General features: G+C 35.8%; 2 protein-coding genes and 1 pseudogene across 4 annotated transcripts; 2 read left to right on the top strand and 1 right to left on the bottom strand.

Moving 5' to 3' along the window:
* The first annotated feature begins 2,655 nt into the window (after positions 1-2,655).
* LOC140874997 (carotenoid 9,10(9',10')-cleavage dioxygenase-like) lies at positions 2,656-8,957 on the top strand. Of its 2 annotated transcripts, XM_073278509.1 has the most exons (12): positions 2,656-2,819; positions 3,083-3,202; positions 3,325-3,430; positions 5,203-5,663; positions 6,528-6,606; positions 6,718-6,799; positions 7,064-7,126; positions 7,253-7,391; positions 7,681-7,993; positions 8,200-8,264; positions 8,356-8,511; positions 8,758-8,957. In XM_073278509.1, exons 1-12 carry the CDS (start codon positions 2,718-2,720, stop codon positions 8,872-8,874), a joined length of 1,803 nt encoding a protein of 600 aa, XP_073134610.1. In that variant the 5' UTR covers positions 2,656-2,717; the 3' UTR covers positions 8,875-8,957. The 2 variants fall into 2 exon arrangements, with proteins under 2 accessions (XP_073134610.1, XP_073134611.1); XM_073278510.1 differs by lacking the exon at positions 7,064-7,126.
* A 1,974-nt stretch (positions 8,958-10,931) lies between these two features.
* Positions 10,932-14,176, top strand: LOC140887577 (carotenoid 9,10(9',10')-cleavage dioxygenase 1-like). 2 transcript variants are annotated; one of them, XM_073294906.1, is made up of 12 exons: positions 10,932-11,041; positions 11,156-11,293; positions 11,380-11,485; positions 11,842-12,104; positions 12,202-12,381; positions 12,459-12,537; positions 12,605-12,686; positions 12,759-12,821; positions 12,940-13,078; positions 13,168-13,465; positions 13,549-13,766; positions 13,854-14,176. In XM_073294906.1, exons 1-12 carry the CDS (start codon positions 10,934-10,936, stop codon positions 14,016-14,018), a joined length of 1,839 nt encoding a protein of 612 aa, XP_073151007.1. In that variant the 5' UTR covers positions 10,932-10,933; the 3' UTR covers positions 14,019-14,176. The 2 variants fall into 2 exon arrangements, with proteins under 2 accessions (XP_073151007.1, XP_073151017.1); XM_073294916.1 differs by having other exon boundaries at positions 13,844-14,083.
* A 121-nt stretch (positions 14,177-14,297) lies between these two features.
* LOC140887587 (uncharacterized) lies at positions 14,298-27,391 on the bottom strand (annotated as a pseudogene).
* Positions 27,392-27,739: the final 348 nt, after the last annotated feature.

The following is a 27,739-nucleotide window of genomic DNA, read 5'->3' as shown; positions in this document are numbered from 1 at the left end:
CGCGAGCCTTCTGTTTTGGAAAACATCAGGGGCGCCCGGGCGGTAGTTTTTGACCGCCCGAGCCCACCCTCTTTTGAAAAAAAAAAAATCTTGATCCTTATTATTTTCTTATTAGATTAATGATGCTTATTCATTAATTTCCCCTTAAAATTTGAGATTAGAAACCCGAGGCCCCACATTGAACGTGATTTTGAAGAGAAGAACATCAACCAACCTAGACGGACGTCGATCGACTGGACACAGAAGACCAACTACGGATTTGTTTTCTTGCTTTGAATTCTATGTTATTTGAATTGATGTTGGGATTTATAAACATGTTTTGTGTTTATTTAAATTCGATTATGAATAAAACTTTTAGAGTCTAGAGGTTGGATGGAACTTGGTGTAGACACTTTCATGAATTTGTGATTTTACTGAATTGAGTTCCTTTAGATTAATTGTGTTTCTATAATTGCATGTCTTTTCAATTACCTGATCAATAATTGAATTGTAATATTTATTTGAAATCTGGAACTCGATAGATCAGGGGATTTTGAATAGGACCAATAGAAATTACACTGTTAATTATTTATATAGCTTGAAAGAGTATATAATTTTAACGGAACTTGGAAAAGAACATTGTTTTACATAGATCACTACGAGTAGATTCTTAATAGGGATATTGGAATTGAATTGTGGTTGATATATTTTATTCGGCACTCGAGAGATGGAATAATACACTTAAGTGTTCTTGGTTATTAATTAAAGGGAATTCATGAAAATAAATTATTTAGGAATGATTGTTGTTGAAACCATATGAAATCTATACCTCTAGACCATTTTTCCTCTGATTGATAAATCTTTGAATTTTGTGTGCGCGCTATCAAATCCTCTGTTTATTTACATTTTCTGCAACCCTCTTGATTAATGATTTTCTACATAAAATTAAGACTATTTTAATTACAAGAACTAAATATTTTCATTTTACTTTCTGTGGAAATGATACTTGATGTATCATTATATTAAAACTTGACACTCGTACGCTTGCGAGCATTTTATTATCAGTTCGTACGTAATATTTTTATATTTTACAAAAAAAAAAAAATTATATTGAGACGGCCTTGTTAGCATCAAGGTTATAAATGTATCGAGTCGGTTCTCGAGCTGATACGAATATCGAAGTTATCGAACTCGAGACGAACTCAAACATGCTCAAACTTTTTCCAAGTCTAACTTGAACTAAAATTACTTTGTTCGATAGTTCACGAACTTATTATTACATTAATATATTATAATTATATATTTAGTATATGTTCATTTCGAGCTGCCTAACCTTCATTACCAAACATTAATGTTCAAACAACGGTTTAAATAGTTTGCGAATAGGTTCGAACATTTCGAGTCGAACTAGAACAAAAATTCTAAAATTTTTGAGTTTCGAATCGAACTCGAACATACTTAATTATAACATTACATTTTTACTAATATTTGACTGAATTCAATTCATCTCTACACCCCTAACTAGCATCGAAGTTTTTCCATTTGATCATATCTAAAAAGGGTTGACCCCGAAGAAAACCTCATCCCACATGAGTGAGAGGCTCATTGGCTCATGTGAGGGTTAAATCGGGAGATGTGCACGAGCGACAGAGACTTAAGGAATAGAGCAACATGGTCAACCCCAAAAGCATACCATACAATATTTTTAGCAGGAATTATTCTCCATACGAGGATCGAACCCGCAACGATGGAAAATTTCGTATCACGTCATCTCAAACTTTACCAACTCGTCTATACCCCTATGGACTTTCTCATTTGATCATATCGACATGATTAACGGTGCTGTTGTGCCTACATAACAAACACCACGATTTCCTCCATTTTCCTCTTATTTTGCTTGCTTGTATTTTTTTCCTTTGTATTCTTCTTTTTACCCCCTCTTTTTTTTTGGTACCCACCATTCTTGTTTGCCCCCTACACATTTCCGCTATGTTTACAACAAGTAAAATATTATTATTAATATAATAAAATTATATTTTCAAATATTAATTAATTCAACTTAATAGATTTAAACTATATATATTAATTATTTCATATAAAATAAATAACAAGAATTTAATATATAATTATTTAAATATTTTATCCTGTAATTAAATTTTCGTTCAGATTTAATTTTTGAACAAGCTAATCATTATTTTATAATTGAATTATTCTATCAAGATTTTTTGAAATTATTTAACTTTTTGAAATTTTTAATACTCGTACACTTTGCATGAATTAATTAATTAATTTTGTTTTTGAAAAAAAAAAAGGAAACGAAAATTTGGGACCTGCATGTTTTTGCACATGAATGCGACAAGAAGTTGTACAATTGTATGACCAAAATTAGGAAGAGAAGCAATCAAAACCTTTTTTTTTTTTATGCATGAATTAATGAATTAATTTTTTTTAAAAAAAAAAGGAAACGAAAATTTGGGACCTGCATGTTTTTGGCATTTTTGCACATGAATTCGACAAGAAGTTGTACAATTGTATGACCAAAAGTAGGAAGAGAAGCAATCAAAACGTTTTTTTTTATAAAAAAAAAAAACGTTTTTTCAATTGGATTTTCTACAGGCGCATATAATCATAAAACAGAATCATATCTTATCATTTAACACAGTTCATTCACCTTAATTTGAGTCCACAAATTGAAAAGCAAAGGGGAAAAAAACGAAAAAAAAAAGAAGAAAGAAAGAATGGCTGCGATTCAAGTGAGTAGCTCCTTGCAAAGGCCTCCGCTTCCTCCAAAATATGTTTCCCATTCCGAAGTTTCACTCTCATCTCCTCTCAGTATGAAGGTAAACAAATTAAATCATACTAATTAATATTATTTATAAATATATTAATGTCACCCAGAGATCATGAATCCCACGAAATGCAGTACTTAGAATTAATCTGAACTTTTGTAAATAATTTTTGTTGATTAATAATGAAATTTCGACTCGTGTTTGGGGTATGAATCTAGCTAGCTGATTGATATATATGTAAGTTTGCAATCTTGAACCGTAATTTAATTATAATCTTGAAAGAGTTTGCTCCTCTACTCCACACGTACGTACAGAAGCGGTACGCCATTTTCCATAATATTGAACGAACTGTGAAGGAAGCTTCGTTGAAGTTGTTGGATGCCTTTGTTGATCTTACGTTTGAATTTTCCGATCAGCCATTACTCCCATCTCAGGTACGAATTTATGGATCATGCAAATTCGTTCACGAAATTATATATATAAAAAAAAATGTACGTAAGACGTAAATTATATATGTTTTTTTTAGTAAACACGTGATTTTTTTTTACTGGGTCAGAGTAATTTTGCTCCGGTGGAAGAGATCGAAGCAGCTGTTGAGGTGACCGGCGCAGTCTCTGGGACGATCCCCCAAGATTTTACTGAGGGTGTTTATATCCGAAACGGTAATTATATATAGTTAATTCTTCACGGTTCATTCTTCTCAATTACATATCGACAAAATACAATTTGCACGTCGCGAAAAGTCTTGATTTTTGTAGTGGTACATCATTCATGACGATCAAATCTTTTCATTAGTGTTGCACTAAGATAATTTAGTAATTTGTAGTGTTTGATTCAATGATAGGATTATTGAATTATTATTAAATTAATGATAAAAAAAATATGATAAATAAGGATTTATAATTTGTGTTGAAAATACAATTATATTTGGTTTGACTTTTAAAAATAAGATTAAGCTAGAGTTTAAAAGTTATGTCCCAAAAATACCCATTTATATTTTTTTAAATAATTAAATGGATGGTGTTTAAGGTGGAGGAAAAAAGGTATTAGGGTAATTGATAAACATGATAAAAGCAAGGATAATTTTCAAATTTTGGAAAATTACGCCCACTAGTGTAATTCTTTATGGAATCAAAACAAATTAGAGGAATTCGTATTCTTCTTTTCTGTATGTTAAAATAGTGTTGAAAGAGTTTCTATGAAGCACTTTTCAATTTTTTTTTCACAAAATTTTAAATTTTTGTAAAGTAAAAGTTATGTGAGAGGTGAAAAACTGCTTTCAACATGAACCACACACATATGATCTATTCAATAAATTCATTTGTCTACACATCTTCATAAAAGGACTTGTCGGTTAAAAAAAACATAAAAATAAAAATTTTGAAAATTACAAAAGTGGGGCATTTTGAGGGTTATATATTATTAGACATTAGTTTTCTTTTAAATTTTTTTCATAATTATCGCATTATCGCATTACAAAATCTCCTAACAAAGCCTCCATCCAGTACTGCTGTTTTTTTTTTAAAAAAAAAACTGTCATATTAGGAATCAAACTTGATGTATATTAATTCTATTCATATTACAAAATTCATCCGGTGCTATTGTTCATATATATATTTATTAGTATAATATAAATATTTTGGCATGATCAAAGTTATAAGATCAAGTTGTTGAACCACTTCTTCTTCTTCGTTTTTTTTTAACCAAAAGATATATAGGAATTGTGAGTTTAGAATCTCTTATCTCTTCCAAATTTTAAAAAGCCGATGCCATTAGACCAAGTGGTCGTCGAACCACATGATTTTTTAACCTCTATAGCCTTTTGACAAGACAATGTCAAAATCCATGTTGAATTACTAAAAAAATTTTATTTAAAAAGAAATTCGGTGAATTGTGATACTATTTAATAAAATAATAATAGGCAGTAAGCATATCATGGAATTTATTAGAATTGTCTTAACAATTATATATAAGAATCTAGGGAAAATCGCAAGAATCACTAATCATCAATTCATCATGTAATTTGATCTTATCTTATTTTTTTTTTTTTGTTTTTCTCAATTTATCAATGGCCAAAGTTAAAGATTGGTCCTAGTTCAAACTTCAATATATATATATATATATATATATATATATAAATATATATATATATATATATTTCCTTTTACTGTATTTTTCGTTGAAATGTTGACCAAGCATCCAGAAATTGCAACGACTGCACTGGCCGCCAGTTATTAATCTCAATTGTAACTTCATTATTCCGTTGAAAAATAATGACGGGAATACTTTTTTTTTTAACATATTGCGCTACTTAAAGAAATAAAAACCAAAACAAGGCAACAAATTATATATATTGCTATATTTTTTTCGAAAAAAAATTATATTTACTAATTTTGCAATTTACCCCAAGAAACTGTTACATGCATGCATGCAGGTTCAAACCCTATTCATGGAGGACTAAAATCCACATCCTCCATTTTCGGGAAATCGAGCAATATATGGGTAGAAGGAGAAGGGATGATCCATGCTCTATATTTCAAAAAACAAAGCGATGGCGCCTGGATCACTATATACAACAACAAATACGTCGAGACGGACTCGTTAAGATTAGAAAATCAGAACAAGCAGCAGAAGCAGAAGCCTGCATTTCTCCCATCCGTCGAAGGGGATTCGACGGCGGTGCTGTCCTGTTTCCTTCTGAACAATATTCGGTTCGGATCCAGTACCAGGAATTTCAGCAACACTAATGTTTTCGAGCACGCGGGAAAGTACTATTCCATCTCCGAAACCGATTTATTTGGACCTTTAGAGATTGATATCAACACGTTGCAAACGTTGGGGACTTGGGACGATGTTAGAGATGCTTGGAATAGAACGTTCACAAGTCATCCTAAGGTATACATATGTATCATGTGTTTTTAGGGTTTTATTTTTCTATTTTTAGTACTCTTATATATATATATATATATATATATATAGTTTTGCTATGCTGCCCATCCATCGTGCCCACCATGATGTGATACTCACCTATTGGATGTGATGAATTGTGCATCCAATGGTTGAGTGACACCTCTTGGTGGGAACGTTAGATAGGCACGATAGGTGGACAGCATAACAAAAGTGCTATATATATATATATATATATATATATATATTCTAGTAGGCCAAGCATCTCCCCAGGCTGGAAATTAACTTCACACACACACACACACATATATTCTTGAATTATTGAATATTTTCGAACATGATATATATTTTAAGTCTGAACCAAACAAAGCAAGTCCTAGTTCTAGCTGAATTCGAGCACAATATATATATATATATATATATATATATATATATATAAACAATGTCCAGCTCAATTCAAATCTATTAGTACTTGCTTGTAGGCAAAAATAGACTCTAACTTTAGGGGCATTTGTTTTAAATAACGTTATTTATTATTTAATGATTACACGCTAAAATATTAATCTGAATTCGATTAATTAGTAGTCACGCTGATGAACCTTGATAAAATTGTGTCTCGAAGCTAAGGCATATAATATCAGATATATTGTGACAAATTAACTAAGTTAGTGTTTGAGAGAATTTCTTGTTGAAATTCTGTTAAGAAAAATATAAAAAGTGTTTCATAGAATCTATCCTAAACACTACCAAAATCAACTGAGAGCTCATAGATTTGAACCACTTCGAGTATATACATGATAAGACATCGAATAATTAATTAGCTATATATTTTGATGTAAAATGTATTGACAGAGAGCCCCAGGGACGGGGGAGCTGGTGACATTCGGGATCGACGCCGAGGAACCTCATTTTGAGCTAGGTGTAATCTCAGGTATTTTTTTTTTGGGCTCCTTCTTGAGCTACATGATGATATTCGAATTCATTAATTATATATTAAGTGAATTAATTGAAGTAATGGATAATTTTTTTAAAAATATTTCAGCTGATGGAAAAAAGCTCAATCATAAAGTTGATCTCAAATTTCAAAGGTGTATACTATGCCATGACATAGGGGTTACTCAGAGGTAATTAATGTGCAATATCCACACAAGAAGTATTTATTTATATCAAATCTGGGACTATATATATATACATTAGTAAGAGAATAATAATTTTTATTTCAAGTTTTATTTTTGATCTTTTAAATATAAAATTGAATTTCTGGATCCACTAAACGTACATTTCATATTTCAAGAAATTGATAATTGGATATCATGAAAAGATTAATTAATAACATATATTACGAGGTTTATCTTTATAATATCGTTAACGATCCATTTTTTCCCCAGGTACAACGTCATTTTGGATTTTCCGACGATTATCGACTTAAACCGACTCTTTATGGGAGGATCGTTAAGTGATCTAGCTAGCTTGATTTATACTTTGATCAGCAGTTTCAGTTTTTAAAAAATTAGTTTAATGAATCACTGGACTAACCTAAATTTTTGGGAATGCATGCATGCATTTAAATTATGTAGGATCATAAAATTTGAAAAGGATAAATTTGCAAGGATTGGAGTAATGCCTCGTTACGGGGATGCTGATTCCGTTCGTTGGTTTAAGGTGGAACCATGTTCTATGTTTCATATAATCAATTGTTACGAGGAAGGTGATGAGGTATTTTTTATATAATAATTATATATGTACATTTAATGTCTTTCACGTATTTTTCAAACATTACATAAATTGAGTTTTGATTCATTACATTAATGTCAAAGCTTGGTTTTGATATATTAACTTTAAAAAAAAAATTTAATTGAAGATTTCCTGCATGGTTAAATATAATATTACCGTACAAAATAATTCAATTCACAAAGTTAATATATATACGTACTGTGTGTGCCCGTGCGCGCCATTGATGTATTTATCAAATAAAACACACATATTGATTGAGTTTGAAAAACAGGTGATTGTGATGGGATGCAGAGCTCAGGATTCTATAATTCCAGGCCCCGATTTGGGCACGGACAAATTCGACTGGTTTTCCAGGGGATTTAGTCTCGTAAATCCTCCGGAGAAAAAGGAAGAAGAATTTGGATTTCTCGTCGGACGGCCTTATGAATGGAGATTGAACACCAAGACAGGAGAAGTGAAAAAACGACATTTGATTGAGCCCCAGTTCTCCATGGATTTTCCATTTATCAACGAAAACTTTACGGGGATCAAGAATAAATTCGGGTACACACAAGTTGTTGATTCAACTGCTAGCGCCGCTTCAGGTACGTACGTACGGTACACGTACAAGTTCGGGCGCAATTCTTTGTCTATGTTACATCAAAAGTCCATGTAACATTGTAGATAAAAAAACAAAACAAAACAAAACACGCGACGTGAGATATATAATACTTTTTTTTCAGTTCAGATGTTCATAGTGTGTGTAAACTACATGGGTGAGTGTCAGAAATAAATATCATTTTTGCTGCAGCAATTACCAAGTATGGAGGGCTGGCCAAATTGTGTTTTGAGGAGAAAAATCTCGGGCCTTTTGAGGTAAATTATATCTATATCGGTCTTTTTATATGTAAATAATTCGATTTTGTTTTTGTTTTTTTTTTTTATTGAGTTTTTCAAGTCTGCCCAGCAAAAAGGAGAAGATTTTATAAAGGCGGAGTACCACATGTTTCCCGAAAACACCTTCTGCACTGGAGCCGCCTTTGTAGCCAAACAGGGCGCAGTTGAAGAAGACAATGGCTGGCTCATCACTTTTGTGCATAACGAAGACACCCATATGTCCGAGGTGGGTGACTAAAAATTCTTAAAGAAATTATTATGAACTTTTTTTTTTTTTTTTTTACAAAATTTTGAGATAGGCTACTTCAATATTTGTATACAATCGATTCATTTATTTAGTTTTTTAAAAGTTTAATTAGGTTGGTCAAATGATTAAAAATAATCTCATTTTCTTTTAATTTAATTGTTAACCGGTTTTTATATCTGTATTGCGAGTCTTTTAATATCTATATTTTTGTCAATTAATTTTCAGGCGTACATAATCGATGCAGAAAATTTCACAAGTGAACCGGTTGCAAAAATTGCATTGCCTTGCAGGGTGCCTTATGGATTTCATGGAGCTTTCTTACCAGCAATTCAGTCCATCTGAAAACAAATTGGTGAACCATAAAAATTACTAAATATGCATGGAAATTTGAATTTATAATTAAATAAAATTATAAATTCTCTGAACTTCCCATTGTTTTTTCCTTCCATGCATCATTTATCATTTATATATAATGTTATATGAGTAGTGTTGGGTGCAATAATTGTTCATGTTGGGTAAAACAATGGAAACGTGATGCTGAGGTTATGTTCAGTTTAAAATTTTTGAATTTGTACCGTTACCACCAGATATAGTTTTTGGTAAAACGAGACAAGCGTTGTTGGGTCTTATATTTAGTATCAAAGCTAATTAGATTACGAGTTCGATTCTCATTGATTGCAATAACTGCAATTATTGAGAGAGATTGTTGATTACAATAAATGTCCTTATTAACAACTGCGTAGAGAAATTTTTAGTAAAACGATAAACATTTTATACGACAAAAAGCTTATAAAGAACTATTGATCAATTTGAAAATTATTCAATTCGTATATGATTTTTGTCTATTATAGGTGGATATGAGCAAAAAGATTCCTTTTTGATAAAGAATAGATGCCTACAACACTTTGACTTTGGAATAACATCGCTAAAATTAATCAATTATTGCTTTAAGGATCCAAATTTAAAATATTTACAATGTGAGCACATACTAATATATAATATGGAGTAGGTCTCTTTTGAAATAAATCACGGATTTTTCAACCTTGTTAATTTACAATAAAAATAATATTTTTAACATAAAAAATAGTATTTCTCATACGTGGGTCAAATAAGAAATATATCTTACAAAATTGATCTATAAAACCGTATCACCAAACTTTGGTGTATAAATATGTTGGAGGATCATATTTAATATCGCTTACCGATGTATGATTTCAATGCTTAATTGTATGGTTAGCGCTTGTCCTTTTTCACTCCTTTCAACTTATTATATATATTATATTCTTGCAATTTTGATGAATAGTCATTGTATTTATTGTGAGTGTCAAAGGGTGTGAATTGTAATATTATAGTATTGAAAAGAGAGACGAAATTGAATGTTTTGTTTTAATGACGATGGACGATTTAAACTTTGTATATAAAATCTCTAAAAAAAATAAATTGGAAAATCTAGGATGAAAAAGTAAATATAATTTTAAAAAAATTAGATGTAAAATTAAGGAAAAAATTATATTTTTGTTGATGTAATTTAAAATTTTTATTTTTGATCTCGTTAACGGTGAATTTGAATTTAAACTTGCATATATTTTTTATTTTTATTTTTATTTTTATAGATGTGGCTGGTGGCATTTGAGAATTGAGATGTGTCTATTTTTGTAGTTAATACCTAGTTGGAAAATAAGTACTATGATACTTGCAATTTTCTTTCCAAAATTTCATGTCAACGTACAGCCACCGCATAAAATACTAAAAATGCAAATTTATTGCTAACAAGAAGTGGAGAATATATAAAATACATTATCAAATTATAATTTCCCCCCTGTAGTAGTTTGAATTGGAAGGGTATGAAAACAATTTTTGTACATTGCTAGCACATGGCCACTGCCTATATGCTGCATCCAACGACCCATATTTTTTTTGCATTTGATATTATCTCATTTGATTTTTCTTCTTCTCTCTTTGCTCTACGGGCTTTAGTCTTGAGTCAGTGATCTAGTGGCATGCATTCTTAAAGCTGGTGCATTTGAGATGATCTCATATCAAATGCAAAAAAAAAAAAAAAAAATGGATCGTTGGATCCTCATTCGAGCACTATCCGAATGGGATAGAGTAGACAAAACCGTCTTTTGACGTGATTTTTTATAAGTGTGTATATTCCCCCACCCCAAAAAAAATATCTTTTTAAACCAAAAAATTATTAATTTAATTTTAACAATAAAATAAAGATAATTAAACTTATTAGTAATTTGCTAAAAAAAAATAAAATTATTAGTAATAAATTGCTCTCTAAAAGCCAAAAGGCACTCCAAGGCTCTAAGCATCATTTCTTTGGCATAATAAATAAAGGCACTTAAGTTGCCAATTCAATGAAAATTTCCTATGTAAGTTTCTTCACATAACAATGGTGGCTGCTTCAAGCTATGCATTTCATGTGAGTTGCTCTTTGCACAGGCCTTCACTTTCTCCAAAATATGATGCCCTTTCCCTCTCATCTTCTCTCGGTTTTAAGGTGAATATACCACACTTATTTTCTTGAAACAAAGTTTCTTATATGTGTATATTTTATCATTTGAAATAGATTTTTTATATATGATATGATATGTAAATTTGTACCCTTGGACAGAAATTCTTGAAAGAATTGAAACAAAATCCCGTTTTCCATGTGCTTGAGAGAACTGTCAAGGAAGCTTCACTCAGGATGTTGGATGACTTTGTTAATCTAGCCTTTGAGTTTGTTGATCAGTCATTGTTGCCGTCTCAGGTACTTTACAGATCATGTAAAATAAATTTTCCCGGTTTTTCGGGTTGATGGCGAAAGAGTACACAACCTTTTCTCTCTATATACAGAGTAATTTTGCTCCTGTTGAAGAGATGGGAGCTGCAGTACAGGTGACTGATGCAGTTATCGGGATGATACCGGATGATTTCACCGAGGGTATTTACATTAGAAACGGTAACCTTATCCATGTTTTGTTTAACACTTATATTGCGTTCTTGCAGCTGTTTTTGGCATGTTATATTTGGAGGCTTTATCTGTTTTCGTCGATGAGGAAAAGAACTAGTTTGTAGTAATCAGCACAAATTTGGGATGATCTTCGGGGAAATCAAGGACCCTTTTGAAATCAGACAAATCAGGAGAATGCATTCTTGTTTGACATAGGATAAACTTATCATAAGATTCGCGGCCGAAGCATCCAAAACAGAAGAATAGTTTACATCAGCCTGTCAAGTTCTTAAAAACATAGTCTATTTCACTTGTATTGTTATTTTTGTCCTTGTCCTTTTATGATACCGACGTTTTCATTTCAGGACCAAATCCTTTATTTGGAGGTTTAAAATCCACTAATTCTATTTTCGGAAAATCAAGCCACACGTGGATAGAAGGAGAGGGAATGCTCCATGCCTTGCATGTCTTCAAAGACAGCATCAGTGGCAGATGGAACATATCTTACAATAACAGGCATGTTTATACGGACACGTTGAAGCTGGAAACGAACATGAGAAAACCAGCATTTCTTCCTGCTATAGAAGGGGATTCTGCTTCAGTATTATCAGCTTATCTATTGAATTGGGTAGGCCAATCATGGATGTATAAAAAAATTTGTAGCAAAGTTTGATTTTTTCCCCAGCTTACTGAACTTACTGTTGTTCTTTGATCATCCTTGCAAGTTGAGGTTTGGGTTGGTTGATAAATATCTGAGCAACACTAATGTATTTGAGCATTCGGGGAAGGTGTACTCGGTTGCTGAGAATCATATACCTCAAGAGATCGATCCTTTTACACTGGAAACTAAAGGAAATTGGGACATCAATGGATGTTGGAAGAGGCCATTCACTAGTCACCCTAAGGTAGCTCCTTAACCCATGACCGAGATTATTTACGACTTCTTTTTAGGGGTCGTCTGAATCAACTTTTGTTGACACAGAAAGCACCAGATACAGGAGAGCTTGTTGTAATGGGAATCCATCCAAAAAAACCATACTTTGAACTTGGAGTGGTTTCAGGTATGAATATCATAAGCTTCAATCCTATTACAGTTCTTGTCTAGTTGCTGAATTCTCTTCCTTTCAGCTGATGGAAAGAGATTACTTCACAAGGTGGATCTAAAGCTAAAAAGGTGTTGCCTTTGCCATGAAATAGGCATAACGAAAAGGTAAATTTTTTTTTTTCCCGAAAAACTTCATTATCACTGGAAATTGAATTGCTTTGCATTTATATTCTTCAGGTATAATGTGATCATGGATTTTCCTCTGACCATAGACATAAATCGCGTTATAACCGGAGGACCGTAAGTACTTTCGTCACTTTGATCGCCAAAAGTTTCTGTTTCTACATTGTCCACAGTTCAGAACCAAGGCCTAATATCATTGTATTACTTTTTGTTCTAAATTTTGGTGGATATTTAGGTTGATAAAATACAATAATGATGGATATGCACAGATTGGAGTAATGCCACGTTATGGAGATTCAGAGTCTGTGCAGTGGTTCAAAGTCGAACAGAGCTGCACGTTTCACATCGTCAACTGCTACGAGCATGGCGATGAAGTAATCAGCCACACTTAATCACACACAGGACTTTATACATTTTCTAGTTTTCAGAGATCAACTAATATGGGTCTATATTCGAAAAACAGGTAGTTGTTTTAGCTTGCAGAGCTTCCAATTCGATCATACCAGGGCCCGACTTTGGCTTGAACAAATTCGAGTGGTTTTCCAAAGGGTTTAAGCAGATAGAAGGATCAGAATGTGAATCGTTTTTCTCCAGAGTTTATGAATGGAGGCTAGAGATGATAACTGGAGAAGTGACAGAGAGGAATCTCACTGGAACTGAATACTCTATGGATTTTCCTATGATAAATGAAAGATTCATCGGTATCGAAAATAAGTTTGGATACACACAGGTGGTGGACTCAAATGCCAGCGCAATATCAGGTAACAACAATAAGTTCTTTTCATAAATTTCTACTTTCCAAGTATACTATAAGATTCATTGCTTTGTAATATTTGTTCTTCAGGCATGGCTAAGTACGGAGCACTGGCCAAGCTTAATTTCAAGGATAGGAAACTCGAACTTTCGAATCCGCAAGAGGGATTAGTGGAAGTTGAATATCATAAGTTCCCAGAGAACACATTTTGCTCAGGAGCTGCTTTTGTGGCCAAATCTGGTGGTCTTGCTGAGGATGATGGCTGGATAATTACATACGTGCACAATGAAAGTACCGATACGTCTCAAGTAAGCTCTTTCATCGATAAGTTTCTGAGCTCTGAGTTAATATTTTCCCATTTAATCAGGCATTTGATTTTGTAAAGGTGTATATAGTTGATGCAACAAAGTTCTCCGAAGAACCGGTTGCAAAAATCTCTCTTCCAAGAAGAGTTCCTTACGGATTTCATGGGGCTTTCTTGCCCTTGTATTCACGATGAAAATTCAAATTCAGCAAACGAGGAAAAGATCATAATAAGGTCAGAAGGCTTAGGTTCCTGATTGCAAGAAGGACTATATAGATATGCAGTCGTTTTCTGATCGAGCAACAAGTCTAGAGATAGGGAAAAACGTGATATATGTGTGTGAAGTTAATTTCTATCTCGTATAGTACTTTTGATGATGAAGCTTATCAAACTGATATTTTTTCTCCATCCAACGTCTTGTGTATAACTTTTGATCCAAGTTTTGGGCCTCCGGACTTTTATAAATTCATATTTTATACATTGAATGCTCACCGTGAGACATAATTTATAAGGTGTACCATCAATATACAGAAATACAGAATCTCACTACCTTTGCTGCTCTGCATAAATGCTTGATCATTTAGACGAATACACACGGTTACATTGCATGTGGCAACAATCACTCGCTCTAATTTGAAATAGATATCTAAATCTTATCTCCTAGTACAGATAGTAACCATATCGAGAGCTCTCCATATCTGAGTTAATAGTACTTGCATCCCATTCACCGAACTTGGGAATTTTCATCTCTGATTCTTTATCAGATTTATGATCATGAAAACGAATATTGCGAGGGCTATTATCCTCGCCATTTTTCTGTCTTTGATTCTTCAACAATTCTGTTACCACTACGAATTCTCTCATCTTTGATCTTTTTCTGCTTCAGTTTCCTCCATTTTTTCTTGTTGTGCCAATGTCTTGCCAGCAAGAAACCAAGTCCAAGAAACACCACGACCGTCGATCCTCCTCCAAATGCGATTAGTACCACCAAGATCCATTGACCCCCCTCTTATTCGGCATGATGGTCCAAATGGCTGCTATATAAGCTGCTGCCATAAAAAGCGAAGACACCCACATCATTTTGTGTGTCACGGTCAGTAGCTGCATCATGTTTTTTCGCTCAAAGGGGATGATGCTCACTAGAACATTGACGATTCCAAGGGACAAGAACAAGGCCACAATGTTGCATACTAGAAAGACTTTAAAATCTGCATGGCTTCCTCTCATCGCTTTCCCCGTTTCTTGGTTGAATCCACCTGGAGGATTGATTCCAGCAGTAAACGCGACAGTTGCAATCAAAACTGCTACAATGACGATCGTATTTCGTGCATTTAGTAGACCCTCGTTATGGAGATCCGACTTCTTTCTGGGATGAGTTCGCCTGCGGTTGACGGTGTTGTGTGGTACGATATTCTAAATTATAATTAATGTCATGTAAGTTTTTGATCGGGGATCCTAAAACTTGTTGAACATCCATGGAACGAGGAGATACATGGCCATGCCTCCTGCCGCCAGCCTTTTTTAGCATTGACACGGTATCAAGATCAACAAAATTGCTTTTAGCATCTTCGGCCATATCAAGAGCTGTGTATCCATGTCTATGCACCGCATTTACCTCGACTCCAATGTCAATCAAGTACCTTACCATCTAAGAATGAATAAAATTTAAGCAAGAAAAAAAAGTTTAGCTAAATGAAATTAAAATCAAAACAGGACACACACTTAGGCACCAAAAAGATGGAAAATTAAAGCTCTTCTTACATCAACTTGTCCGCATTTAGTAGCCAAGTGCAGAACAGTATTCCCATCACAATCTTGCACGTTTTTGAGTTCATATATGTTGGGTGTTGTAGTTAAGTCCTTAACCATTTCAAAATGGTTGTACTTGACAGCAAGGTGCAGAATAGTTTCCCCATTATTTGTAGTCACCTGAGCAGACTCAAGTTTTAATGACAGAATCTCATCGATTATGCCCATTTCCCCGCGGATTACTGCGCAGTGGAGTGGCGTGCGGCCTTCCTCATCTTGTTCTAAGCTGTTAGGTATCAATCCAGATAATTTGGTAATCGAGAATTCATCAAATAAACGAAACAAACAGATAAGAACAATAATCCACTCCCAGAACAGATGAATCCAACGCACACAGATCAATCACCCAACTCACGCGAAAGCAAATAAACGACGCAAGTATTTACGTGGTTCGGCAAAGAATATACCTACGTCCATGGGAGAGCAACACAACACTTTTATTAATCACCAACAGAAACAAACCAAGCTCAAAAACAGAGCTTATTACAGAGATAGACCAGAAAACTCTCAAATCAATAGATATAGACTTCAATTCAAGCGTTAAAGCCTTGAATTCTTCCCGTCACAATCTTCGCTTTGTTTCCCCTCCGAAATCTCTCTTTTCTTCTCTCAATATATTCTGAAGAATTTGTTTTTCTGTTATGTCTGTTGCGGCCATATTCCATCTGTATTTATAGAGAATTAAACCGACTTTCATCTTGGGCTTTTAGGTCAACATCAACTTACGGCCCAATTACAAAGTCAACATGGTTCATCCGGATAAACCTCCATTCATCAGTCTGATCTGCCCTCGTACATCGATCTGCCTGCAAGTGTATAGCTTCTTGGATACTTCATCTGACTTCTACCCAAGTCATAGTACTCGAGCAACCTATCTGTATGAACTCACCCGAAGACTCATCTGACCATTACATCGATCTGATCCCCAGTATTCGATCTGCACCATGAACTCATCACCAAACTCATCTGATCTGTACTATTCGATCCGATCTCTTCTCTATTTCCATTCAATCTGATAGAAGCATACTTCAACAATCTCCACCTTGATTCTTTCAGGTTGAATGCTGCTCTCCATCCCAGCCTCCTTGGCTAATTTCCAATCACCGCATTAACTAAGTCCAAACATTTCTTGAACTTAGCATACGGCAGTGACTTCGTCATAACATCTGCAGGGTTTTCTTCTGATGCTATCTTTACAAGGACCACATCTCCTTTTTCAATTGCATCTATGACGAAATGCATTTTCACATCTATGTGTTTTGATCATTCATGATAGACTTGGTGTTTTGTCAAGTGTATTGCACTTTGGTTGTCACAGTGCACCATAACTTGATCTTGTCTTACACCCAACTCCGCTATCATTCCTTTTAGCCACAATCCTTCCTTTATGGCATCAGTCACAGCTATGAATTCCGCCTCGGTGGTAGAAAGGGCAACCACTGACTGTAGATTTGACTTCCAGGTGATCGCTGTGCCATAAAAGGTGAACACATAACCAGTCAACGACTTTCTCGTGTCTAAGTTCCCAGCAAAATCTGAATCCACATATCCAACTACCGGATCAATTCCATCTTGCTGTTTCTCAAACTTCAACCTCAGCCCAGTTGTGTTTATGAGATATCGAAGAATCCACTTCAGAGCTTCCCAATGATATGTTCCCGGATTAGCCATAAATCTTGACACCACATTGATTGCGTATGCCAGATCAGGCCTACTACACACCATTCCATATATGAGACTCCCCACTCCACTAGCATATGGAATACCAGCCATCTTCATCTTGTCTTCCTCACTTTCAGGTGATTGACTCACAGATAGCTTCAAATGCTGTCCCATAGGGGTGAAGACAAATTTTTCTTGATTCATGTTATACCGCAGAACAACCTTCTTCAAATAGTTTTTTTGACTCAGATGAATCTCCTGTCTTTTCCTGTTTCTCACTATATCCATGCCCAGAATTCTCTTTGCTTCACCCAGATCTTTCATCTCAAACTCTGTGTTGAGCTGTAGTTTCAAGGATGATATCTCTGTCCTACTTTTACTTGCAATCAATATATTATCAACGTAAATCAGTAGGTACAAGATAACCTGCCCATCATCCTTCTTCAGATAGACACATCTGTCATATTGGCTTCTCACAAAACCAATACCAATCATGAACTCATCAAACCTTTTGTTCCACTGCCTCGGACTCTGCTTCAGCCCATACAATGATTTTCTCAGTAAGCAGACTTTGTTCTGGGTTTTCTTATGTATGAAGTCCTTTGGTTGTTCCATATAAATGGTTTCTTCCAGGTCACCGTGTAGAAACGCAGTTTTGACATCCATCTGCTCAAGCTCCAAGTCGAGCTGGTTCACCAGTGCTAACATAATCCGGATGGAACAATGTTTGACCACTGGTGAATAGACTTCATTAAAATCTATCTCTTCTACTTGACCAAAACCCTTTGCAACCAATCTTGCTTTATACTTGATCTGATCTGTACCAGGAGTTCCTTCCTTCTGTTTATAGATCCACTTGCATCCCAATGTCTTCTGATGCTTCGATCTGTTTACTAGCTTCTAGGTTTGATTCTTCTCAAGTGAGTTCATCTCTTTATTCATAGCTTCAATCCACTTGTTTTTCTGTTTACTCGCCATAGCTTCATCATAATTATTAGGCTCTGAATACTCCACCTCCTCAGCTACTGTAATTGCATACCAAGCCAGATCAGCTTCACCAAACCTCTTAGGAGCTCTGATCTCCCTTCTGGTTCTGTCCCTTGCAAGATTATAAGTACTCAAATCCTCTGTTTGATCAATCGCTGTCACATCCTCATCTTGCATCTCTTCTGACTCTTTATCTGGAACAGAAGACTCCACCTCAATCGGTAGTTTATCACTCACACTGATATGACTGTCCTTTCCATCTGCATTCATTTTATATCCAAGTTTGGATTCATCAAACTTCACATCCCTAGTGTTGAAGCACTTTGGACCTCTTGACTCCAGGTTCCAAACTTTATAACCCTTCACACCATCCGGATACCCAATGAATATACATCTGACTGCACTTGCTTCCAACTTGTTCTGTTTTAGATGAGCATATGCAAGACATCCGAATAGCCTCAAGTTTGAGTAGTCTGCAGGTGTTCCACTCCACTTCTCCATTGGTGTCTTGAAACCAATCGTACTGGATGGACACCTATTAACCAAATAGCACGCAGTAGATAATGCTTCTCCCCAGAAGGACTTAAGTAGAGACGCATTGATCAACATACATCTGACCCTGTCAAGAAGAGTTTTGTTCATTCTCTCTGCCAGGCCATTTTGTTGTGGCGTTCCTGCCACTGTTCTGTGTCTGGTAATGTCTTTCTCCTTACATAGCTTGACAAACTTATCTGATAAGTATTCCAGCCCATTATCTGTTCTCAGGTGTTTAACTCTTCGATCACTCTTGTTCTCAACTGCCAGCAGCCATTCTCTGAACTTGTCATAAGCTTCATCCTTAGTTTTTAAGATGAATATCCATACTCTCTTTGAGTAATCATCTATCAAAGACATGAAGTATCTGCCTCCACCGTGATTTTCTGTTTGAGAAGGACCCCATAGATCTGAATGAATGTAGGCCAATGGTTGCTCAGTTGTGTGACTTTCTTGACTAAACGATACTCTTTTTGATTTTCCAAGAGCACAACTATCACACAATTCTAGTGATTCGATCTTATCTCCACCTAACAGACCCAATTTTGACAGCTCATGTAATCCCTTCTCACTTACATGTCCAAGCCTCAGATGACATAGCTTGGTTCTGTCTTGCTGTTCCTGAATACTTGTTGTACTTTCAATAATCGTTTCACCTTGTAGTACATATAGGAGGTTCCTCTTGACAGCCTTCATAACAGCCATAGATCCTTTTGTCACTGAGATACTTCCTGCTCCTGATTTGAATGAGTATCCTTGAGCATCAAGGGTTCCCAGTGATATCAAGTTTCTCTTCAACTCGGGCACATACCTCACCTTGGTGAGTACTCTGTCGATCACATCATGCATCTTTATTCTGATATTTCCAGAGCCCTTTATCCTGCATGATTGATTATTCCCCAACAGTACCATGCCCTGATCCGATTCCTACAATTTTTCAAACTAAGATCTTATAGGACACATGTGAAAGGAGCATCCTGAATCCAATATCCATTCGTGGTTCTGATCACCTTTAGAAACCACCAGTACTTCCGCCGAGTCATATCCATCTGAAGCTATGGCCAGAGTACCATCTTCTTTGGGTTTATCCTGCTGCTTCCCTTTCCTTTACGGACAATCTCTTCGCAGATGTCCAACCTTCTGACAAGTATAGCACTTCATATTACCCAAGTTTCTGTTCTGGTATCTTCCTTGACTCTTCGATCTGGACTTTGGCCTGTATTTCCCACTGGATGTCCTCTTATCACTTCTGCCCCTCGCCATAAGACCTTCTCCATGTGATTCAGTGTTTGTGTTCGATTTTCTTTGAAGTTCCTTGGATTGAATAACAGACATAACTTCTTCCAATGTTATCATCTGTTCTCTTCCATATAGCAAAGCATCTCTGAAATTTTCATATGCTTTTGGAAGAGCATTCAGAAGTATCAAAGCCCGATCTTCATCCTCAAGCTTTACTTCAATATTCTCCAAGTCATCCAATATCTTGGTGAATTCTTCGATCTGGTCTTCAAGGTTCTTCTCATCCTTAATCACAAAAGAATAAAATCTCTGTTTCATATACAGACGATTAGCCAGGGATTTCGTCATGTATAAATTTTTGAGTTTAAGCCACACCGTCGCTGCAGATTCTTCTCTGGCCACCTCCCGAAGAGGCCTATCTCCCAGACAGAGAATAATTGCACTGTGTGCTTTCTCGAGCAATTCATCCTTGTTCTTTATATCATCGGACATCTACTCCTTATTCTTAAGAGCCTCCACCAATCCTTGTTGTATCAGGATTGTACGCATCTTAATCCTCCAGAGCGAGAAATCGTTCTTGCCCGTGAACTTCTCAATATCAAACTTCATTGATCCCACCATCTTTGCTTGGTTTTCCACGGACGGCGCCACTCGTTAGGTATCAATCCAGATAATTTGGTAATCGAGAATTCACCAAGTAAACGAAACACACAGATAAGAACAATAATCCACTCCCAGAACATATGAATCCAACGCACACAGATCAATCACCCAACTCATGCGAAAGCAAATAAACGACGCAAGTATTTACGTGGTTCGGCAAAGAATATGCCTACGTCTACGGGAGAGCAACACAACACTTTTATTAATCACCAACAGAAACAAACCAAGCTCAAGAACAGAGCTTATTACAGAGATAGACCAGAAAACTCTCAAATCAATAGATACAGACTTCAATTCAAGCGTTAAAGCCTTGAATTCTTCCCGTCACAATCTTCGCTTTGTTTCCCCTCCAAAATCTCTCTTTTCTTCTCTCAATATATTCTGAAGAATTTGTTTTTCTGTTATGTCTGTTGCGGCCATCTTCCACCTGTATTTATAGAGAATTAAATCGACTTTCATCTTGGGTTTTTAGGTCAACATCAACTTACGGCTCAATTACAAAGTCAACATGGTTCATCCGGATAAACCTTCATTCATCAGTCTGATCTGCCCTCGTACATCGATCTGCCTGCAAGTGTATAGCTTCTTGGACACTTCATCTGACTTCTAACCAAGTCACTGTACTCGAGCAACCTCTCTGTATGAACTCATCCGAAGACTCATCTGACCATCACATTGATCTGATCCCCAGTATTCGATCTGCACCATGAACTCATCACCAAGCTCATCTGATCTGTACTATTCGATCCGGTCTCTTCTCTATTCTCATTCAATCTGATAGAAGCATACTTCAACATAAGCAGAGTTCAGAATCCAACTCCATGAATGCTCTTGCTGTCACTAAATGACCCTTTAAGCATGCTGCATGCAGCGGTGTGCACAAATGCGAGTTCTTTTTCCAAGCATAGTCAGGGCGGCTCTTTAATATCTCCTTTACTATTTCTACACAAAGTAACTATAATTAATTTGATATATATTTGACAAGAAGAGTGTTAGAAATTGACTTGGATCTAACTCCCCTAAAAAACTAGCTCAAGAGGTGAGGATTGCCCTTGTTTATGTTGGAATTCAACTCATTTTGGATTCAACAATTCAACTCAAATTTGATGGCTACCAAACTTGATACCATTCACATTGTCATGGTTTCACACTTTACCTAACATCCAAAATCTTGCCTATAAATACACCCCAAAACCATTGTTTCAAATCATCCCAAGAAATCCCAAAAACACAAGCAATAAAGAGTGTTTTTTGTAGCCTAGTCATTTAGATAAATTTTAGTATGCTCTGTGGTTGCGGCGATGTCCGATCTTCCACATCAGAAAGAATTTTCTATGTGATTAGATTTGTGTGAGTTCCACTTGTAAAGTGAGATTGAGTGTGTCATCCAAGAATTATTATTCTTGAAGTTCTTGGTATCCCCTAGGTTGTTCTAGGGAGCATCGTTGTTATCTTCTAATATTGTAGGAATGTGTTGTACCCATTATTGATATAGTGGAGATTTTATTGGTGGACTTCGGTCCCGTGGTTTTTTCCTAATTTGGGTTTTCAACGTAAAAATTCATGTGTCGTTCTTATTCGTGCATATTATCTTGATTGATATTGATATCATGAAAACACTTTGATCTGATAGTATCACTGAAGGGAAAAAGAATCAAAAGCTTCCGCTACATAAAAGTCAATTAATTTTGGCTATCTTTCCCAACAAGTGGTATCAGAGCCACGTCCAATGGAGGAGCCCCTTGGAGGGATGTTCAAACTGAACGGGTCAAACTATTCCATATGGAAGGCAAGCATGCTGGATCTGCTATATTGCAAAGATTTGTACTTGCCATTGAGTGGTGATGAATCCAAGCCAAAAAATCAATCAAATGAAGAATGGATTATACTACATCGAAAAACTGTCGGTTACATACGACGTTTTATCGAACATAGTATCTTCCATCACTTTGCAAACGAATATAAAGCCGATGCTTTGTGGAGAAAAATTGAAGCTATGTTTGAGAGAAAGAATGCCTTGAATAAAGCCTCAATTATCAGAAGTATCGCACGACTCAGATACAAAAAAGGTGCAAATATGACGGAGCATCTAAATACTTATCAGGGTTTAATCAACAAATCTACCACCATGAAGATTGCCCTAGATGATGAAGTTACAGCCTTGTTATTACTGAGCTCTTTGCTAGACAGTTGGGATACTCTTGTGGTATCGCTCAGTAATTCTGCTCTTGATGGAAAGATGACATTACAAACAGTCAAAGATTGCCTTCTTACTGAAGAGTCTAGAAGAAAAGAGCAAGAATATAACTCTGAAACCAAGGCATTGGTTACAGAAACGGCTGATAATCTAGGACGAAATTACACCAAAGGTCCTCAGAAAGGAAGAGACAAATCCAGGGGGAAGTCTAAGACCAGAAAAGAATTCAAGTGTCATTATTGTGGAGGTCCAAACCATTACGAAAGAGAATGCAGAAAAAAGAAGAGAGATCATATCATATCACTCCACACAGAGATATGTTTGCGTCCTACTCGAGTGGAAACTTCGGAAAAGTTAGAATGACCAATCAAGGTATGACAGAAGTCATTGGTATGGGAAGCATTGTCTTGGAGACAGATACAGGATCTCATCTCACTCTCAAAGAAGTTCGCCATGTTCAAGATATTCGACTTAATATCATTTCTGCTGGAAAGCTTGATGATGAAGGTTATGTCAGTCACTTCGGAGAAGGAAAATGGAAACTCATCAAAGGTTCTCTCATTATCGCTAAAGGTGTGAAGCAGAACTCTCTTTATCTGATACAGGCTAAGATATCCAGTGGAGAGGTAAACGCATCTACGAAAAATTCCTCCATTGAGTTATGGCACAAGAGACTTGGACAAATAAGCCAAAAAGGAATGGAAACTTTGGCTAGAAAGAAACTCCTACCTGAAGTATCTGGTATGCACTTGGAAACCTGTGTTGATTGTTTAGCTGGAAAACAACACAGAGTTGCATTTCAAAGTTTTTCTCCATCTAGAAAAACTCAACGCTTGGATTTAGTGCACACGGACTTGTGTTATATGAAAGACATAACTCTCGGCGGTGCTCTATATTTCGTGACCTTTATCGATGATTTCTCCCGAAAGGTCTGATGCTTTGCGTTAAAATCTAAAGATCATGTTCTTGAGATCTTTAAGAATTTTCACGCAAAAGTTGAAAGAGAAACTGGATTGAAACTGAAATGTGTTCGCGCAGATAATGGTGGTGAATACAAGGGTCCATTTGAGCAATATTGCTCAACTCATGGAATCAGGCTTGAGAAAAGTGTTCCAAAAACACCTGAGCACAACGGTTTGGCTAAAAGAATGAACAGAACAATATTTGAGAGGATAAAGTGCATGTTATCTCAGTCCAAATTGTCCAATTCCTTTTGGGGTGAAGCTATGAGAACTGCAATTGATTTGATCAACCTTTCTCCATCAGCTCCGTTAGATGGTGATCTCCTGACAGAGTTTGGTTTGGGAAAGACGTCTCCTACAAACACTTGAGAGTGTTTGGATGCAGAGCCTTTGTTCATATTCCAAAAGATGAAAGATTCAAGCTTGATGATAAATCCAAAAAGTGCATATTTTTGGATTATGGCCATGAAGAGTTTGGATATCGACTATGGGATCCAGTAAATCAAAAGATTGTTAGAAGCCGAGATGTTGTATTTCTTGAAGATGAGATTGGTTGTGATGTTGAACACAATAAAGAATCACAACCATCCAGTTCAGAAATCCCAGTCAATCTAGATCATGTTCGTTCACCCATAGTTCGTGATCATGGGGGAGATATACAGAGTGATCATGAAGAGTTAGTTGAACCAGATGATTCTGACAACTCTTCAGATTCACCTTCCGAGACAGAGATTAGAAGGTCAACCAGACAAAAAATACCTTCTACAAGATACAGTCCACATGAATATGTGATGCTCATTGATGGCGGAGAACCAGAAAGTTTTAAAGAAGCTATATCAAGTGCCCAAAAAGATAAGTGGATCGAAGCGATGAAAGATGAGATGCAGTCGCTTCATGATAATCATACCTATGGATTGGTAAATCTGCCAAAAGATAAGAGATCACTTAAAAATAAAGGGGTTTACAGGTTGAAGACTGAAGAAAATGGATCACGACTGAGGTACAGAGCCAGGCTGGTCGTAAAAGGTTTCAACCAAAAGAAAGGTGTTGATTTTGATGAAATTTTCTCACCAGTGGTGAAGATGTCTTCTATCAGAGTAGTTCTTGGACTTGCTGCTAGTTTTGACTTGGAGATAGAACAACTTGATGTCAAGACCGCATTTCTTCATGGTGATCTAGATGAAGAAATATATATGGATCAACCAGAAGGATTTAAAGTCAAAGGCAAAGAAAACATGGTCTGTCGGTTGAACAAAAGCTTGTATGGATTGAAGCAAGCCACAAGGAAATGGTACAAAAAGTTCGATTCATTCATGATGAGTCACGGGTACAAGAGAACCAGTTCTGATCCCTGCGTATTTCTTAAGAAATATGATGACAATGATATCATCATACTATTGTTGTATGTTGATGATATGTTGATCATTGGTCACGATTCAACCAAGATAGACAAGCTTAAGGGGGAGCTTGACAAGTCTTTTGCAATGAAAGACTTAGGACCAGCGAAATAGATTCTTGGAATGAAGATCTCCAGGGACAGGACAAATAAAAAGTTGTGGTTGTCTCAAGAACAATACATTGAGAAAGTTCTTGAAAGATTCAAAATGGATAAGGCAAAGACCGTTGGCACTCCACTTGCAGGGCATTTCAAACTAAGTTCAGTCCAATGTCCTACAAGTGATTAAGAAAGAAAGAAATGGAAAGTGTTCCTTATGCTTCAGCAGTCGGCAGTCTGATGTATGCAATGGTGTGTACGAGACCTGACCTCGCTCACGCAGTTGGCGTGGTAAGTCGATATCTCTCAAATCCGGGCAAAGATCACTGGTCAGCAGTGAAATGGATATTCCGATATCTAAGAGGTACTTCTAGATTTTGTTTGAGATTTGAAACTAACCTACCTGTGTTAGAAAGATACACTGATGCAGATATGGCTGGTGATGTTGATTCTAGAAAGTCCACATCTGGATACTTGATGACATTTGCTGGGGGAGCAGTCTCATGGCAATCAAAACTTCAAAAGTGTATGGCATTATCCACAACAGAAGCCGAGTACATAGCCACGACCGAAGCATGCAAAGAACTTCTATGGTTGAAGAAGTTTCTACAAGAGTTAGGCATAAGGCAAGACAAGTTTACGCTCTACTGTGATAGTCAGAGCGCAATCCATCTGAGCAAAAACTCCAGTTTACACTCAAAATCGAAGCATATTGATGTGAGGTATCATTGGATCCGAGATGCGTTAAATGAAAAGTTTTTACATCTTGAGAAGATATCTACTGATGAAAATGATTCCGATATGTTCACAAAGTCATTGCCAAAAGAAAAGCTGGAAAGCTGTAGAAGTGCAGCGGGTCTGATTGAATATACAAAATGAGTTTGAGGGGGAGAATTGTTGGAATTCAACTCATTTTGGATTCAACAATTCAACTCAAATTTGATGGCTACCAAACTTGATTATCATTCACATTGTCATGGTTTCACACTTTACCTAACATCCAAAATCTTGCCTATAAATACACCCCAAAACCATTGTTTCAAATCATCCCAAAAAATCCCAAAAACACAAGTAATAAAGAGTGTTTTTTGTAGCCTAGTCATTTAGATAAATTTTAGTATGCTCTGTGGTTGCGGCGATGTCCGATCTTCCACATCAAAAAGAATTTTCTATGTGATTAGATTTGTGTGAGTTCCACTTGTAAAGTGAGATTGAGTATGTCATCCAAAAATTATTATTCTTGAAGTTCTTGGTATCCCCTAAGTTGTTCTAGAGAGCATCGTTGTTATCTCCTAATATTGTAAGAATGTGTTGTACCCATTATTGATATAGTGAAGATTTTCTTGGTGGACTTCGGTCCCGTGGTTTTTCCCTAATTTGGGTTTTTCACATAAAAATCTTTGTGACGTTCTTATTTGTGCATATTATCTTGATTGATATTGATATCATGGAAACACTTTAATCCGATAGTATCACTGAAGGGGAAAAGAATCAAAAGTTTCCGCTACATAAAAGTCAATTAATTTTGGCTATCTTTCCCAACCGTTTATATAAAAGACTACAGATTATTTAGTCAATCGATATGAGACACAAATTAATACATCAATAAAGAGATCAAATAGTTCATCTACCTGTATCTCCGGATGCAGCAGCAGTATGTAGAGAATCTCCATATCAATTTCCATAATCAGCAATTGCGGAAATTTCAAGAGATGCCTGATCACTACATGAATATGTCCCTCTTGACAGGCCGCGAAAAGAACACTCTCCTCTCGAGAATTCAGTTTAAAAGCGATCCAAGGATCAGCTTTCAGAAATAATTTTGCCATTTCCAGATGACCTTCTCTGCATGCTTCGAAAAGAGGAGTCTCCAGCTCCGCGTTTTCCATGGAAACAATATCAGGGCACCGCTTCACTATCTCCTCTACAAATTCCAGGTGCCCGAATCTTGCGGCCAAGTGCAAGATGTTGTTCAGGGATCCGGGGACTGTTTTCCAGATTATTGTTTTATCTTCTTCCAACTTTTCTCTGAGCCTCAAAACGTCGCCCCTTATAACCAATTCTTTAAGCCAACGATCCATTTATTATATATATATATATAACTTTGAAGTTTATTTTTGTGTGCAAACCATATATATGAGGTCTATATTATATGGTGATGCAGGTGATCATATCAAAATGCAATTATATGCAATGGAGCCCACAGGCCTTGAATTCAAATGACTTAAAAAAAAAGTAATGTTACATGTACACGAAGTGTTACACGTCGGGTTACACAATGCACTTGAAATTACATGATTATCCTACATGCATTTTTGAAAAAAAATTTCAAATAAAATGCAGGGATAATCATGGAATTTCAAGTGTATTGTATAACCTAACGTGTAATACTTCGTGTATATGTAGCATTAACATTTCGTCGTTTCATT

The sequence above is a fragment of the Henckelia pumila genome, chromosome 1 (genome assembly GCF_033568475.1).
Source record: "Henckelia pumila isolate YLH828 chromosome 1, ASM3356847v2, whole genome shotgun sequence".
NCBI lineage: Eukaryota > Viridiplantae > Streptophyta > Magnoliopsida > Lamiales > Gesneriaceae > Henckelia > Henckelia pumila.
The sequence above is the reverse complement of the archived record's forward strand: the minus strand, read 5'-3'. Positions and strand labels throughout refer to the sequence as shown.

What these genes read in the sequence shown, in the direction of transcription:
- LOC140874997 (XM_073278509.1), top strand. Translation starts at nt 2,718, where the DNA reads ATGGCTGCGATTCAAGTGAGTAGCTCCTTGCAAAGGCCTCCGCTTCCT. An exon ending in TGAGCTAGGTGTAATCTCAG is followed by an intron (nt 6,607 to 6,717) that starts GTATTTTTTTTT and finishes AAAATATTTCAG; the next exon opens with CTGATGGAAAAAAGCTCAAT. An exon ending in AACTGCTAGCGCCGCTTCAG is followed by an intron (nt 7,994 to 8,199) that starts GTACGTACGTAC and finishes TTTTTGCTGCAG; the next exon opens with CAATTACCAAGTATGGAGGG.
- LOC140887577 (XM_073294906.1), top strand. Translation starts at nt 10,934, where the DNA reads ATGGTGGCTGCTTCAAGCTATGCATTTCATGTGAGTTGCTCTTTGCAC. An exon ending in CAGCTTATCTATTGAATTGG is followed by an intron (nt 12,105 to 12,201) that starts GTAGGCCAATCA and finishes CATCCTTGCAAG; the next exon opens with TTGAGGTTTGGGTTGGTTGA. An exon ending in CGCGTTATAACCGGAGGACC is followed by an intron (nt 12,822 to 12,939) that starts GTAAGTACTTTC and finishes GTGGATATTTAG; the next exon opens with GTTGATAAAATACAATAATG.